Raw genomic sequence first — 14,624 nt, 5'->3', positions numbered from 1 at the left:
TTGTAACCTTTCTCATTTTCATTTAGCTTAAGTTGAAGTACTTAAACAAAAAACATTACACAAAAAAAATGATACATATAAATATAAAAATTAAGAAAAATAAAAAAAACACAACAAAAGGATTGAAAATAAAATAAAAATGGTAAATATATATATAAAAAAATCATTAATAATATTAAAATAAAACTATTGTACAAAATTGTTAAAATAATAATAAATATATTTGTTTCATGCTACTGAAACCTTTATATAAAAGAGTAAATACTCAGTCAAATGTGCACTAAAATCAGCAGAAACTGAGTTGAAGTTTGTGATGGTTTAGGGAATAGAGTCCAAACTTTCATGTTAGATGCGATTAATCGCGATTAAACACTTAGTATATTAATTACACTAAAGTAACACAGGAGTTTTTCCACTTGTTTTAACTCTTTATATTAAAAAGAAGTAAAAGACTTCAGCCATTTATATTCAAAATACAATCTACTATATGAAGCCTTAAAATCTTACGCAATTATGCTTTAATTGTGGCTTAAAGTGCATTTACTGCAACTTACATTTGTAGATATTTAAACTGTAAAATAAGGAATAGGAATGTGATCTTTGCAGTGTGAGCCAGTTTGATACATGCATTGATGCATTTTTCTTATGCTCAAAACATACTTTACGCAAGTATGTGTTATGTAGCCTAACAAAAATACAAGGCGACCAGCCGTAGGAACGAACAACTATACCTTAATTTTGACCCTGGATCAAAAATCCAGTCACATGGGTCAATTTTTTAAATTTGAGATTTATACATCATCTGAAAGTTTAAATAAGCTTTCCATTGATGTATGGTTTGTGAGGATAGGACTATTTGAAAATCTGGAATGGAAAATGGAAAAAACATTGGGAGAATCGTCTTTAAAGTTTGTGCTGCATTCACTCACAAAAATAAATGTTTTATATATTTACGGTAGGAAATTTACATGATCTTTACTTAATATCCTAATGATTTTTGGCATAAAAGAAAAATCGATAATTTTGACCCATACAATGTATTGTTGGCTTTTGCCACAAATATACCCGTGCTACTTCTTGTGACTGGTTTTGTGATTCAGGGTCACAATTAAAAAAATGCATGATAAAATTACTGTAACGGCCCACAAATAAACTGAACCTCACTCTTCCGGTGTGTTCCAGGCCGTCTCCTCTGCTCTCGGCCCTATGATAGGCCACATCCACCCATGTGACCACCAGCGCGTGGATGGGATTCACCGTATCATCCTCAGGAAAGGCTCTGTTGATGTGATCGGCCGCCTGTTGGAGAAGAGCAGGACTCGAGTCCTGGCGGAAGAAGACCTTTCCGACGCCGTCGCTGGTGTCCAGGTCGCCTTGTAGAGCAGCGATCATCTTAAAACTGGCCGGCATGTTGCCCAGGTACTCCGACTCTACTGTAGGCTTCTCCAGGGCAGCAAATCCATTGGTGTTGATCTAGATGTGAGATATAATAGTAATAATAATAGGTTACACTTTATTTTAAGGTGTCATTGTTACAGTGTACTTATATATTTTAGTATTGAGTAATATTAAGCAACTACATGTACTTACTTGCATGTAATTATGCATCATTTACTGTTATTACTATGGTAAGTACATGTAACATATGTAACAAGGACACTGTAAAGTGTTACCTAATAATATTACAGAAAAAGATACTGATGATGGGAATCAATAACCATAATTTAGGGCCTGTTTACACCTGGTCACTTCATGCGTTTTTACTGATCAGATAGCTTTATCTAAAATAATTTATCTAAAACCGATCTTCAATTCCCGCGCAAATCCATTGGAGTTGATCCAGATGTGAGATACAGGTGAAACTCGAAAAATTAGAATATGGTGCAAAAGTTAATTTATTTCAGTAATTCAACTTAAAAGCTGAAACTAATATATTATATAGACTCCTTGCATGCAAAGAGAGATATTTCAAGCCTTTATTTGTTATAATTTTGATGATTATGGCTTACAGATATGAAAATCTTTTCACAATATTCTAATTTTGAATTTGGGGTTTTCATAAACTGTACGCTTAATTATAACAAATAAAGGCTTGAAATATCTCACTTTGCATGTAATGAGTCTATATAATATATTAGTTTCACCTTTTAAGTTGAATTACTGAAATAAAAGAACTTTTGCACGATATTCAAATTTTTCGAGTTTCACCTGTATAATAGTAATAATAATATTACAGAAGAAGATACTGATGATCTGAATCAACAACCATAATTAAAATATAAGAACACAATGATGTTTTGTTCCGTTAATGTTTTTGAACAAGTGTGGTCAAATCGATTAATTTGACGCGATTAATCGCATCTAAAATAAAAGTTTGTAAATTGTAAATATACTTGTTTCAACTTTTAAAAAGTAAGTGTTCATACTTGACTTAAAAATTTAAGTTTAGTTAACTTTAGGTTAGTTAAGTTGGATATTTAAGTTATCTCAACAATTTTTAAGTTGTTATAACTGAGTCAAGAACCCCAGTGTTCAATTTAGAACCTCATTGAATTAAATCATTGAATCAAAATCAAACTTATGATCTCTATAGTTGACATTATAAGTCTAGAAAGATAAAACAGAAGATGGAAATTAAGTAGAATAAAATAAAACTATTGGACAAAATAGCTAAAATATATATATATTTTAAAATCAATAATAAATAAAAATAAAAATAATAGATTTAACAATGTTTAATAAAATAATAATAATGATAATAGTAGTAATAATAATATACATTCACGTGTGTAGAAAATGGCTATAAGTTCCCAATTTTTCCTCATGCTACCGTAACCTTTAAACCTTATATCAAAACAGATTAAGTAACCTTTAAAAGAGTAAATACTGAAATCTGCAGTAAAATCAACAGAAACTGAGTGTGTGTTTGTGATGGTTTAGGGAATAAAGTCCATTGCCAAACACCCACATACGCACACACACACACAGTGTAAAAACACAGACAATATGTTTTTTAAAACTAAAACAACACTCTGAACTTGCAATGTAATACAAATGACAACAAAATGCACATTTTAAACTGATGTGTGACTTATTTAGTAGATAATAGGATCTTAAAGAAGACAAAATAGTACATCCAGACTATAATAAAGTCAAATATTTTGTTACTCTGATAGTACAATCCTCAAAGCCTATTCATCACAGACTAACTAAAATCAGACAAATTCAAAGGCCTGATCTTGGTCTTATTCTAAAGCTAAAGCATGTCGTTTCTGTGCCACAACGTCACCCAAGAGAATTACAAACATAATGATTGTTTTCAAAGAGGTTTCCGGGTGGGTCATCCTGGTATTGTTTCATGAATACTCTGTACGTCAATATATGTTCACATACTGCAAGTTGCTTTGGATAAAAGTGTCTGCTAAATGCATAATACATACACTCTAAAAAAAAATGCTGGGTTGTTTTAACCCAATTTTGGGTCAAATATGGACAAACCCAGCCATTGGGGTAAATTTTTTAATTACATTTTTAACCCAACGTTTGGGTTTGTCCGTATTTGACCCAAAATTGGGTTAAAACAACTCAGCATTTTTTAGAGTGTACTATATAGGGCTACATTCAGGCACAGGTACTGTATTTAAACTTTTATGGAAATTAAATGGTCATCTCTGCACATTCAAAAAATGTAACATAACAAAAAATGTAACATGTAACACTTAACAGTTTGGATTATACTGTGAAATGGCATATTCATCTGAGAAAACGAAGCATTTTAAAACAAAGTTTAACATGAGAACAGATTGTAGTGAAGAATGAATGAAGAAGAGTAAGTTTTAGAGGTTTAATAAGGAATGCAATGCACATTTTAATCGTTTGTACAATGACCGTTCAACACCTCACTAAAACAGATGTGCATGCTTCGACTGCATTTCCAGATGTTGTCAGAATGCTACAAACACATGCACTTTTATTCAGCAGGAGATCCTATAAATCCTGAAGGAAACGTCTCATTCCTTCTTGTGACTTTGCCATTCATTCATAATCTGCTCTAAAACACTGGAGTTTTGTCAACTACAAATCAACAGAAATGTTATGTTATGTTATGAAAGGATGCAATGCATTGCTAAAATAAAGAGTTCACGGTAAGAACAAGAACAGCTCAGAAAGAATTGCTTGTCCTGGAAAGGAAATTGGCAGAGGAAACCTGTGGGAAAGGAAGCATTCAAGGGATTGTAATTATGAATGTTATTGTTAGTCAAGTCCTCAGAGAATTTTCCATAAAGATGTACGAGACCTCCAACCACATTTTAAAATCAAAAATGGTCCGTGAGTCAATCCACCCGATCAATACACAGATATGCAGGAATGTGTCTGGAGAATTTCTGTCACAGTGTCTGGTTATGTTCCTGGTGTCCACTAGAGGTCCTCGTTCTCACGGTGTCATTCACATTATGAACTACATTCCCCACGATCCTTTGTCTCATCATTGCACTCAGCTGTTCCTTATCACTGATCATTGCACTCAGCCTATTCCCCATCATCATGATTGTCTTGTTCTGTGTATATATACCCTGCTTGTTTAGTGTTTGTTACGGAGTCCTTGTATTATGTTACACCACTTCCGAGTTCTTGCCTGTTTCTTGTGTTTTGGATTGCTTATATGGATTTTGACCCTTGCCTGGACTGTTGTGAGTACGGATTACCCCATTAAAATACTGCGATTGGATCTAACCCCTGTTTCCCGTGTGTGTGTCGTGACAGAAGGACTCCGTCACAACTAGATCCAGCAGTATGTTTTGCAACATCTCTTCCCCAGCCACCGAGCGGGAGAGAAGGGAGTTGTTTAAGGGGACCCGGTTGGTAAAGTTCCGCGGGACCCGTGGAGGTCGTCATAGAGGAGGAGATAGAGAGATGTTTCACCTCCCGTCTGCCCAGCGAGAGACCGTTCACGTCCCGTCTGCCCAGCGAGAGACTGTTCACGTCCCGTCTGCCCAGCGAGAGACTGTTCACGCCCCGTCTGCCCAGCGAGAGACTGTTCACGCCCCGTCTGCCCAGCGAGAGACTGTTCACGCCCCGTCTGCCCAGCGAGAGACTGTTCACGTCCCGTCTGCCCAGCGAGAGACTGTTCACGTCACGTCTGCCCAGCCAGAGACTGTTCACGTCCCGTCTGCCCAGCGAGAGACTGTTCACGTCCCGTCTGCCCAGCGAGAGACTGTTCACGTCCCGTCTGCCCAGCGAGAGACTGTTCACGTCCCGTCTGCCCAGCGAGAGACTGTTCACGTCACGTCTGCCCAGCCAGAGACTGTTCACGTCACGTCTGCCCAGCCAGAGACTGTTCACGTCACGTCTGCCCAGCCAGGGATTGATCAGGATATGCCCATTTGTGTGGCCGCCAAGGCTATGATGGATTACCTAGAGCGTCTGGCTCGGATCCTGGACATGCCAGGGTCTGCCGTTCCAGGATCGGAGCCTGTTCTTGAGCCGGTGCCCGTTCCTGAGCCGGAGGCAGAGCCGGTGCCCGTTCCTGAGCCGGAGGCAGAGCCAGTGACTGTTCCGGAGCCGGAGTTCATGTCGGTTCCGGACCCAGTTTTTGTGTCTGTGTTTGTGTCTGTGTTTGTGACTGTTTTTGTTCTAGTGTCTGTTCCCGAGCCGGTGTCTGTTCCCGAGCCGGTGTCTGTTCCCGAGCCGGTGTCTGTTCCCGAGCCGGTGTCTGTTCCCGAGCCGGTGTCTGCTCCCGAGCCGGTGTCTGCTGCTGCTCCCGAGCCGGTGCCTGCTGCTGCTCCCGAGCCGGTGCCTGCTGCTGCTCCCGAGCCGGTGCCTGCTGCTGCTCCCGAGCCGGTGCCTGCTGCAGTTCTTGAGCCGGTGCCTGCTGCAGTTCTTGAGCCGGTGCCTGCTGCAGTTCTTGAGCCGGTGCCTGCTGCAGTTCTTGAGCCGGTGGCTGCTGCAGTTCCTGAGCCGGTGTCCCCGCCACGGCCGCCCGAAGGGTCTTCGCCGCCCTGGCCGCCCGAGGGGTCTTCGCCGGCCTGGCCGCCCGAAGGGTCTTCGCCGCCCTGGCCGCCCGAGGGGTCTTCACCGCCCTGGCCGCCCGAAGGGTCTTCACCGCCCTGGCCGCCCGAGGGGTCTTCACCGCCCTGGCCGCCCGAGGGGTCTTCACCGCCCTGGCCGCCCGAAGGGTCTTCACCGCCCTGGCCGCCCGAGGGATCGTCTCCGCCCTGGCCGCCCGAGGGGTCTTCACCGCCCTGGCCGCCCGAAGGGTCTTCACCGACCTGGCCGCCCGAGGGATCGTCTCCGCCCTGGCCGCCCGAGGGATCGTCTCCGCCCTGGCCGCCCGAGGGATCGTCTCCGCCCTGGCCGCCCGAGGGATCGTCTCCGCCCTGGCCGCCCGAGGGATCGTCTCCGCCCTGGCCGCCCGAGAGATCGTCTCCGCCCTGGCCGCCCGAGGGATCGTCTCCGCCCTGGCCGCCTGATAGACTGTCTGTCTTGCCTTGGCCGCCGGTTGAGCCATCACCTCCTGTTCTGGTTCCCCTTCATGGACCTGGCCCCCCATCCCTCCCCCTGATCCTCCACCGCTTCACCTCCCACCTGGACTCTTGTTTGTTTGTATGGTCTTGGAGCGTCTGGTAGCCGCTCCGTAGAGGGGAGGTTATGTCACAGTGTCTGGTTATGTTCCTGGTGTCCACTAGAGGTCCTCGTTCTCACGGTGTCATTCACATTATGAACTACATTCCCCACGATCCTTTGTCTCATCATTGCACTCAGCTGTTCCTTATCACTGATCATTGCACTCAGCCTATTCCCCATCATCATGATTGTCTTGTTCTGTGTATATATACCCTGCTTGTTTAGTGTTTGTTACGGAGTCCTTGTATTATGTTACACCACTTCCGAGTTCTTGCCTGTTTCTTGTGTTTTGGATTGCTTATATGGATTTTGACCCTTGCCTGGACTGTTGTGAGTACGGATTACCCCATTAAAATACTGCGATTGGATCTAACCCCTGTTTCCCGTGTGTGTGTCGTGACAATTTCACTACAGAATCACTCACGAAAGCAAAACTGACTCTTTACTTTTATGACAAACATTCCCACTCTAATAGTTAATGATTCATCAATGCAATCAATCACTCAATTATCAGTGAATTCAATCACATCCTATCCTACATTTGTTCTCATTGAATATGTTGCATGCATAAAATAACATCTATACTGTATAAAATAGCAAAACAATAAATTACACCCCGCATATACTATATTAATAGTGACAGATCAGTCGAGTGGATAAAAAAACAGCGTTCAGTAGGCAAACCTGAAATAACTTTGTTGTTTTAAAACCTTGTTAAATGATCTATTACTCAATTAGCACTGGAACACCACATTTCTATTTTAGGAGGAGTATAATGAGCTGTTTGTCCTTTTCATTGCCAAATGCGCTGCTATTGTGCTTAATGCAGTGTCAATAAAATCAGTTGGCAAGAACACGGCAAAAACAAACAGCAGAGAGTTTATAATGTGAACCTCTAAGACTTTTTTCTGTTTACTTTGGAAAACACCCTGACTGATGATCTACACACATATAATGTTGCCACTGGACAGCTGTGTGTGTGTGTGTGTGTGCATTATATATAGGCCTATATGTGTGTGTGTGTGTGTGTGTGTGTGCGTGCGTGTGTGTGTGTGTGTGTGTGTGTGTGTGCGTGCGTGTGTGTGTGTGTGCGTGCGTGTGTGTGTGTGTGCGTGCGTGTGTGTGTGTGTGTGTGTGTGTGTGTGTGTGTGTGTGTGTGTGTGTGTGTGTGTGTGTGTGTGTGTGTGTGTGTGTGTGTGTGTGTGTGCATACACTCCAAAAAATGCTGCGCTGTTTCGACCCAAATTTGGGTCAAATATGGACAAACCCAACCGTTGGATTATTTTTTTTAATTAACGTTACATTTTTAACCAAAACGTTGGGTTTGTCCGTATTTGACAAAAAATTGGGTTGCAACAACTCAGCATTTTTTAGAGTGTGTGTGTATACAGTATGTTAACACACACAAACACACACCAAGAAACTTGCATCCCGAAGAGCAATTTAACTACCATAGTGCATGAATGTGGCAATTAAATTTGAACTTTAATAGTTAATATCAAAGTATGTTGTTCTAGGGTCATATTGTTCCTGAATCAGATGTATCACAGTACAGTAGAAGCGAATATGATTAATAACTGAAACACTCACGTAAATCTTGTTGAACTGTCCGTCGTAAAACGTGACAGGCTTTTCCAGAGTGATCTCGTGCGTCTCATCGGTCCCTTCATCAAGAGACTGATCGCCTGCGCTCCTCCCGAAGGGAAAGAGTTCCTGTCGTGTTATCCCGCTAACAGACACTGACAATCCGAATAACAGGATCCACACTGACCATCTCTGCCCCTGCCGACCCATTTCCAGACCCGAACCGAACCTGAAGCTGCCTGAGAGAGACTGACTGACTGACTGAAGATTAAGCGCGTGTCCGATTCAACCCGAGGCGCGCGCTCCTCCCTGTTTACGCAGATGCACGAGTTCAATCCCTCACTCTCCGGCACAATGCATACAAAGTTGCAAATTATATTGCTTGTGTTACTGTATTAACAAAAAAATAATACCCAATACTAATATACCACATGTACAGTACATGTAGCCCTACTAAAGTCCGGGTTTAGCTATAATTTACTATACTATTACTATTTATATACTATTACGATAAATATACTATAGCCTAATTTACTCCAGTGAGCTTTAACATTGAAAAAGTACTTCTTAAAGTCAGTAACTGCATCGACACAAATCTTAGTTTGCAAGTTGGCATAGTGGGAAGCCAAGTTAGAGTGTGAGTGAGTGTGTGTGTGTGTGTGTGTGTGTGTGTGTGTGTGTGTGTGTGTGTGTGTAGCCTATACTAACTATTCTGTTTCATATTTGTTATAGGCTACTAACTACAATAATATATGATACACACACACTGACACACATACGTGTTTTTTCTACTGCAACATCGTGTGTGTGTGTGTGTGTATACTTATATTGTCTGGAAAAAGTGTAGTTTTAACATTGTTTAAATATGCATAATGCTGTTCCACAGAAAAAAAAAGGAAAATGCTTTCTTTCCATGTCATGATTGAAAATGCTTGGCTCATGGATTTTTTAATTTTTTACTATTTATTATGACATTATTTTGTTATTTTCATGGAGCATCCAGTCACATAACCTAATTAATATTCATGACAACGCTTATTGTCTCAGCAAATCAGGGAGTCCTACTCATTGACATCATGTTGCATAATTAATGCAGCGACATTAAACAAACATCAGCGATTGACCTTTTGATGATATAATAATTGAGCGCCATCCAAAAGCCCATCAGAGCAAGGCCTTGTTTTGGCACAATCACACTCCCTTTGAAACGACACAATAATTGCCAATAATATCCTGAGTTCACTGTACTGTGTGCAAATGAATAGTGACACGAGAGCATTCCAGATTATCGTTCCCTGTCAAGTGATAAAAATGAATGTAAACTAATTGATTTGGATGGTTAGCCTACTTTAGTTAATTAAAAGCTTAATAAAAGTAAAAAGCTACTATTATATTTAGATCCAGCAAAAGCATTTCGACTTCACGAGTGCATTTCTTTAGCCTACAAAAAAAAAAAAAAGAAACCGAACTTTTACGCAAGACTGTATTTCTCAAAATATTACAACTTTATTCTCAAAATATTACAACGTTATTCTCAAAATATTACAACTTTATTCTCAAAATATTACAACTTTATTCTCAAAATATTACAACTTTATTCTCAAAATATTACTTCTTTATTCTGGAAATATTTCGACTTTAATCTCGAAATATTTCGACTATAATCTCGAAATATTTCGACTTTTAAAGGGGTGGTATAATGCCCTTTTAAAAGAAAACGCACCGTTTTGTGTCTGTTCCTTTAAATGCAAATGAGCTGCTGCTCCCGGCACAGGGGGCGGAGCTTCAAGAGTTCGTGTCCTTTTACCTCACACACACATGCACTGAACATTTCTAAAACTTTTAGCCTTTTATGTTCAAACCGGAGTCAGATGATGTCAACTGAGTCAATGATGGAGAGACTCAAGAATTAAAGGATAACTCCGGCGCAAAATGAACCTTTGGTCTAATCACACATTGTTACCTAGTCAACCGTTATCTGAGATTTGTTTTCATGACTATCGAATGTAAATAGTTTTATCTCTAAAAACAGTTTAGCCTATAAAGCTAGTATAACGCTAGTATATTGGGCATAGAGTAATGACAAATAAAAATCGCTTGTTAATACCACTAACAAGGCTCAAAATAGCCCCACACGCGTAATGAGGGTCCCTACCTTCAAACCGAAGCATTGAGAACTTTGTAAGTGTACAGACAGTTTAATAAGAAGATATTTAATACATACAGTCAACTTCGCGTATACAGGCAGGAGCCATCTTTGAAAAACAGTCTCTACCAGTCGATCTACGAACGCCGATCCAAGCCTGCTGTTCGCACACACCTTATCACAACTTATAGCTCGTTCACATCTCACCAGCGCACTTGGATCGGCGTTCGTAGATCGACTGGTAAAGGCTGTATTTCAAAGATGGATTCTGCCTGTATACGCGAAGTTGACTGTATGTTTAAAATATCTTCTTATTAAACTGTCTGGACACTGACAAAGTTCTCAATGCTTCGGTTTGAAGGTAGGGACCCTGATTATGCTACCGTGTTAGTGTGGGGCTATTTTGAGCCTTGTTAGTGGTATTAACAAGCGATTTTTATTTGTCATTACTCTATGCCCAATATACTAGCGTTATACTAGCTTTATAGGCTAAACTGTTTTTAGAGATAAAACTATTTACATTCGATAATCATGAAAACAAATCTCAGATAACGGTTGACTAGGTAACAATGTGTAATTAGACCAAAGGTTCATTTTGCGCCGGAGTTCTCCTTTAAGTGACAACATGTAGAATGCGACAGGACATTTCTGAATGGTTAGTTGATGAATTTATGAAGCTGATGTGGAGTTATCTTCTAGTCATTGATTAGCATATTCTGTTTTGATAATCTATAAATCGTGTTCAGGGGGCGGGGTTTATGTAAATTCTAGGGTTGGTGATGTCACTAACCCGGGAGGAATGTCCTGTAGTTCCTACCAGACATTTTTTTATAGTCCTTAATATGCAATTTCTTTAAAAGCAAATATCTCCCTTTGCTTTGAACTTTGAGCATTGTAACTTTGCAGATGTTGTTTATGCTCAAACAGCAACATTACACACTAACTAAAGTTAGAAAAGTGAAATCATAATCAACCACCCATTTAATCTTGAAATGCTAAAAAAATATATATTTTTAGGATTTTTTTACGTTGAGGTTTAGGGCTTCCATACATATCAAACAATATGAAGGTAAAAACAAATAAACTATAGGTGCTGTGAAATATTAAATAACACCGCCATCTACTGGTCAATCATATCTCTACAAGCATTTAGAACTGAAGTGAGAATATAATTCCAATTTGATTCCTAAATTTGAATGGATACATTTTGAATGCAGAATTGTAATTTGAAATTTGACTTTAAGTACATAATATTAAAATGGAATGAAGTTCAAAGAAATGCAACTTGTGTCAGAATGAATTACTGTAATATGCACACAACATTTGGGCCATTTCCAGGAATGTTTGAAATTCCACCTTTAGATATCTGTATTTATTTTATTTTATAAATATGTTTAACTAATATACATACATTTTATAGACCGTGCATACATTTCCATCATCATTTCTCAATGACACAAAAAATCTTCAAAGTGGAGCAAAACAACATGAAGTGCGTTTACCAGATGGAAACCTTGAACAAAACACATACGAATGATCTGAATATTTTAGTTCCCTCTGTTGTATGATTGTGTTTAACATATTTAATTCCTCTTTCTGTCATCTCATTTAGATTGTGGCCAATTCAATTTAAGTTCACACTTCTAAATTTAAAGGAAGACAGTTTTTAATTATGATTTTTTTTCCTCAATCCTGCTACGCAGCATGACTCCAATTTGAACAATAATGCCAGAATAGTTGCCTAGTCCTCCCAGGGCAGATCCACACTGCCATGAACTGATCACTAACCACAAGTGCCATCCTGGTTCAGGCCCTCTTCTGCCTCAAGACCGTCTGTGAAGCACTGGAGTGGCTTATTGAGGAGGAGGAGGAGGAGGAGGAGGCGGAAGAGGAGGAAGAGGGTGATGAGGAAGAGGAGGGTGAGGAAGATGAGGAGGAGGAAGATGAGGAGGAAGGAGGAGGAAGAGGAGGAAGAAGAGGAGGGTGATGAGGAAGAGGAGGAGGAAGAAGAGGAGGAGGAAGAGGAGGGTGAGGAGGAAGAGGAGGAGGAAGATGAGGAGGAAGAGGAGGAAGATGAGGAGGAGGAGGAAGAGGAGGAAGAAGAGGAGGAGGGTGATGAGGAAGAGGAGGAGGAGGAAGAAGAGGAGGAGGAAGAGGAGGGTGAGGAGGAAGATGAGGAGGAGGAGGAAGAAGAGGAGGAAGAGGAGGGTGAGGAGGAAGATGAGGAGGAGGAGGAAGATGAGGAGGAGGAGGAAGAGGAGGAAGAAGAGGAGGAGGGTGATGAGGAAGAGGAGGAGGAAGAAGAGGAGGAGGGTGAGGAAGAGGAGGAAGATGAGGAGGAAGATGAGGAGGAGGAGGGTGAGGAGGAAGAGGAGGAACAGGAAGAAGAGGAGGAAGAAGAGGAGGAGGAGGAAGAGGAGGAACAGGAAGAGGAGGAGGAGGAAGAGGAGGAACAGGAAGAGGAGGAGGAAGATGAGGAGGAACAGGAAGAGGAGGAGGAAGAGGAGGGTGAGGAGGAACAGGAAGAAGAGGAGGAAGAAGAGGAGGAAGAGGAGGAGGAAGACATGTCAACATTAGCTTATATTTCACCTAAAATGAAAATTAGTTAAATTTTAAGTCTATTTTTACACATCAGATATTCCACACATTATTATATTATCTTGTGTATTATGTTATATTATGTTATATTGACTTATATATTAAAATCAAAGTTTAGATTAAAATCATAATCTGAGACACATATGAAACACGAAAGCATGCATTTCATTCCCCATTATAAGTGCATCACATGACCCTAATGTGATTATTACTGCACTGTTGATTGATTGACTTGACCTCTGACATCTGGGCCGAGTTGCATGTCACTGGCTTATATTGCTGCCATGCTGAAGGAGAACCCACGCTACACCAGCAATAACTCACAAACACAGTCCCAAGTCGAGACACAGAGGGTTCTCACGGCTTGAGGCGAAACCAGACGGGTAAAAGATATAAGCCCTTCCGACCAGAGATTTAATCAGCCGTACTGAGGTTACAGTAAAACACCAGTCCCACGAGCCGGTCTGAATATTAATTAGCTTCGCTTGATTTTGGCAAACTCACAAGAAAGAAAATGAAAACAAAGATGCAGAGAGTAAAGGTTTAGAACAATTTTAGTAAAATTTTTACACAAAAAAAGGGCCAACTGTGATACACTACATTTCTTCCATCACAAACAGGACTTATTCAGTGCTGATATAGACTAAACCTATTAAAAAATCATTTACATATTTGAAATTAAGCTGAAATAAAATATTCTGTGAAATAAAATTTAATATTTGATTTATTATATTAAAATAAAAATATATAATCAAACTATTAGATGAAAACCTTGAACTTAAACTAATTGAAATAAAATAATTTTAAGATCTACCTAGAACTATAACTGAAATAAAAATAAAAGATAAATAGAAATATAAAAAGATAATTAAAAAAATGACTCAAACTTCAAATTAAATAAAAGCTTGCTCAAAATATTAATACATATAATTAATACTAAAATTAATTAATAATAAATACTAAAATAACACTTCACAGAAACATTTTCTCTCTCTCTCTGCCTAAGAAAAAGAATTCACTTTCAATTGTCAACACCAAAAAATAAGGTGGATAAAATGTATGTTTTGTATGCTAATTGCTGTCATGAATGTTTGCTGATGACGCAGTCATCTACACAAGTGCAAAAAGTGTTCAAGAGGCTTCTGACCTCCGCTCTGATCCCTGTAAATGAATGGCTTTTTAAATCCTGTCTGCTACTCAATACTAAAAAAACAGTTTGTATGATGTTCACCAGGGGCGTCACTAGGATTTTCATTTTAGGGGGGCTAAGCCACCAATATGATTTTTAAACAAATTATAAAAAAAGGTAACACTTTAGTTTAGGATCTAAAGATCACTATTAACCATTTTCATTACGATGCAAAGGCACGGTTTTATAATAACTGTGGTCCCAAAAGTGAGGCAGGGCAAATAGGGGGGTTCGGGGTCTCCCCGAGAAAATTTTGATTTCTCTGATCTACATATGTGCATTTTAAGATGTTCTGAAGGCCAAAAAACTTGGATAGTGGGCAGCTGACAATTTTTCTCTCCTCATCAGCAGCATCACTTTTTTTCTCTTTGTTTTTCTCTTGCCCTGTCTCTTCCCCTCCTAAAGCTGAGCTTTGACTGATATAGGCTTTTCATTTTTGTCTGTCAGTGAAGAAAGTAAACATAGGGTCAACTGATAGGTTGA

At 39.9% G+C, this 14,624-nt stretch overlaps 1 protein-coding gene across 1 annotated transcript in view; it reads right to left on the bottom strand.

Moving 5' to 3' along the window:
- nid1a (nidogen 1a) overlaps positions 1–8,474 on the bottom strand; it is a 59,905-nt gene extending 51,431 nt beyond the window's left edge. The window contains exons 1-2 of the mRNA XM_056232665.1: positions 8,215–8,474; positions 1,165–1,473 (exon numbers count right to left, since the gene is read on the bottom strand). Coding sequence (XP_056088640.1) covers positions 1,165–1,473; positions 8,215–8,418 — 513 coding nt within the window. The 5' untranslated portion in view covers positions 8,419–8,474. The remainder of the gene's footprint in view (positions 1–1,164; positions 1,474–8,214) is intronic.
- Positions 8,475–14,624: the final 6,150 nt, after the last annotated feature.

The sequence above is a fragment of the Rhinichthys klamathensis genome, unplaced genomic scaffold, assembly GCF_029890125.1.
Source record: "Rhinichthys klamathensis goyatoka isolate OS25496 unplaced genomic scaffold, OSU_Roscu_1.1 h1tg000352l_1, whole genome shotgun sequence".
NCBI lineage: Eukaryota > Metazoa > Chordata > Actinopteri > Cypriniformes > Leuciscidae > Rhinichthys > Rhinichthys klamathensis.
Note: the sequence above shows the minus strand (reverse complement) of the source record. Positions and strands in the feature narration are given on the sequence as shown.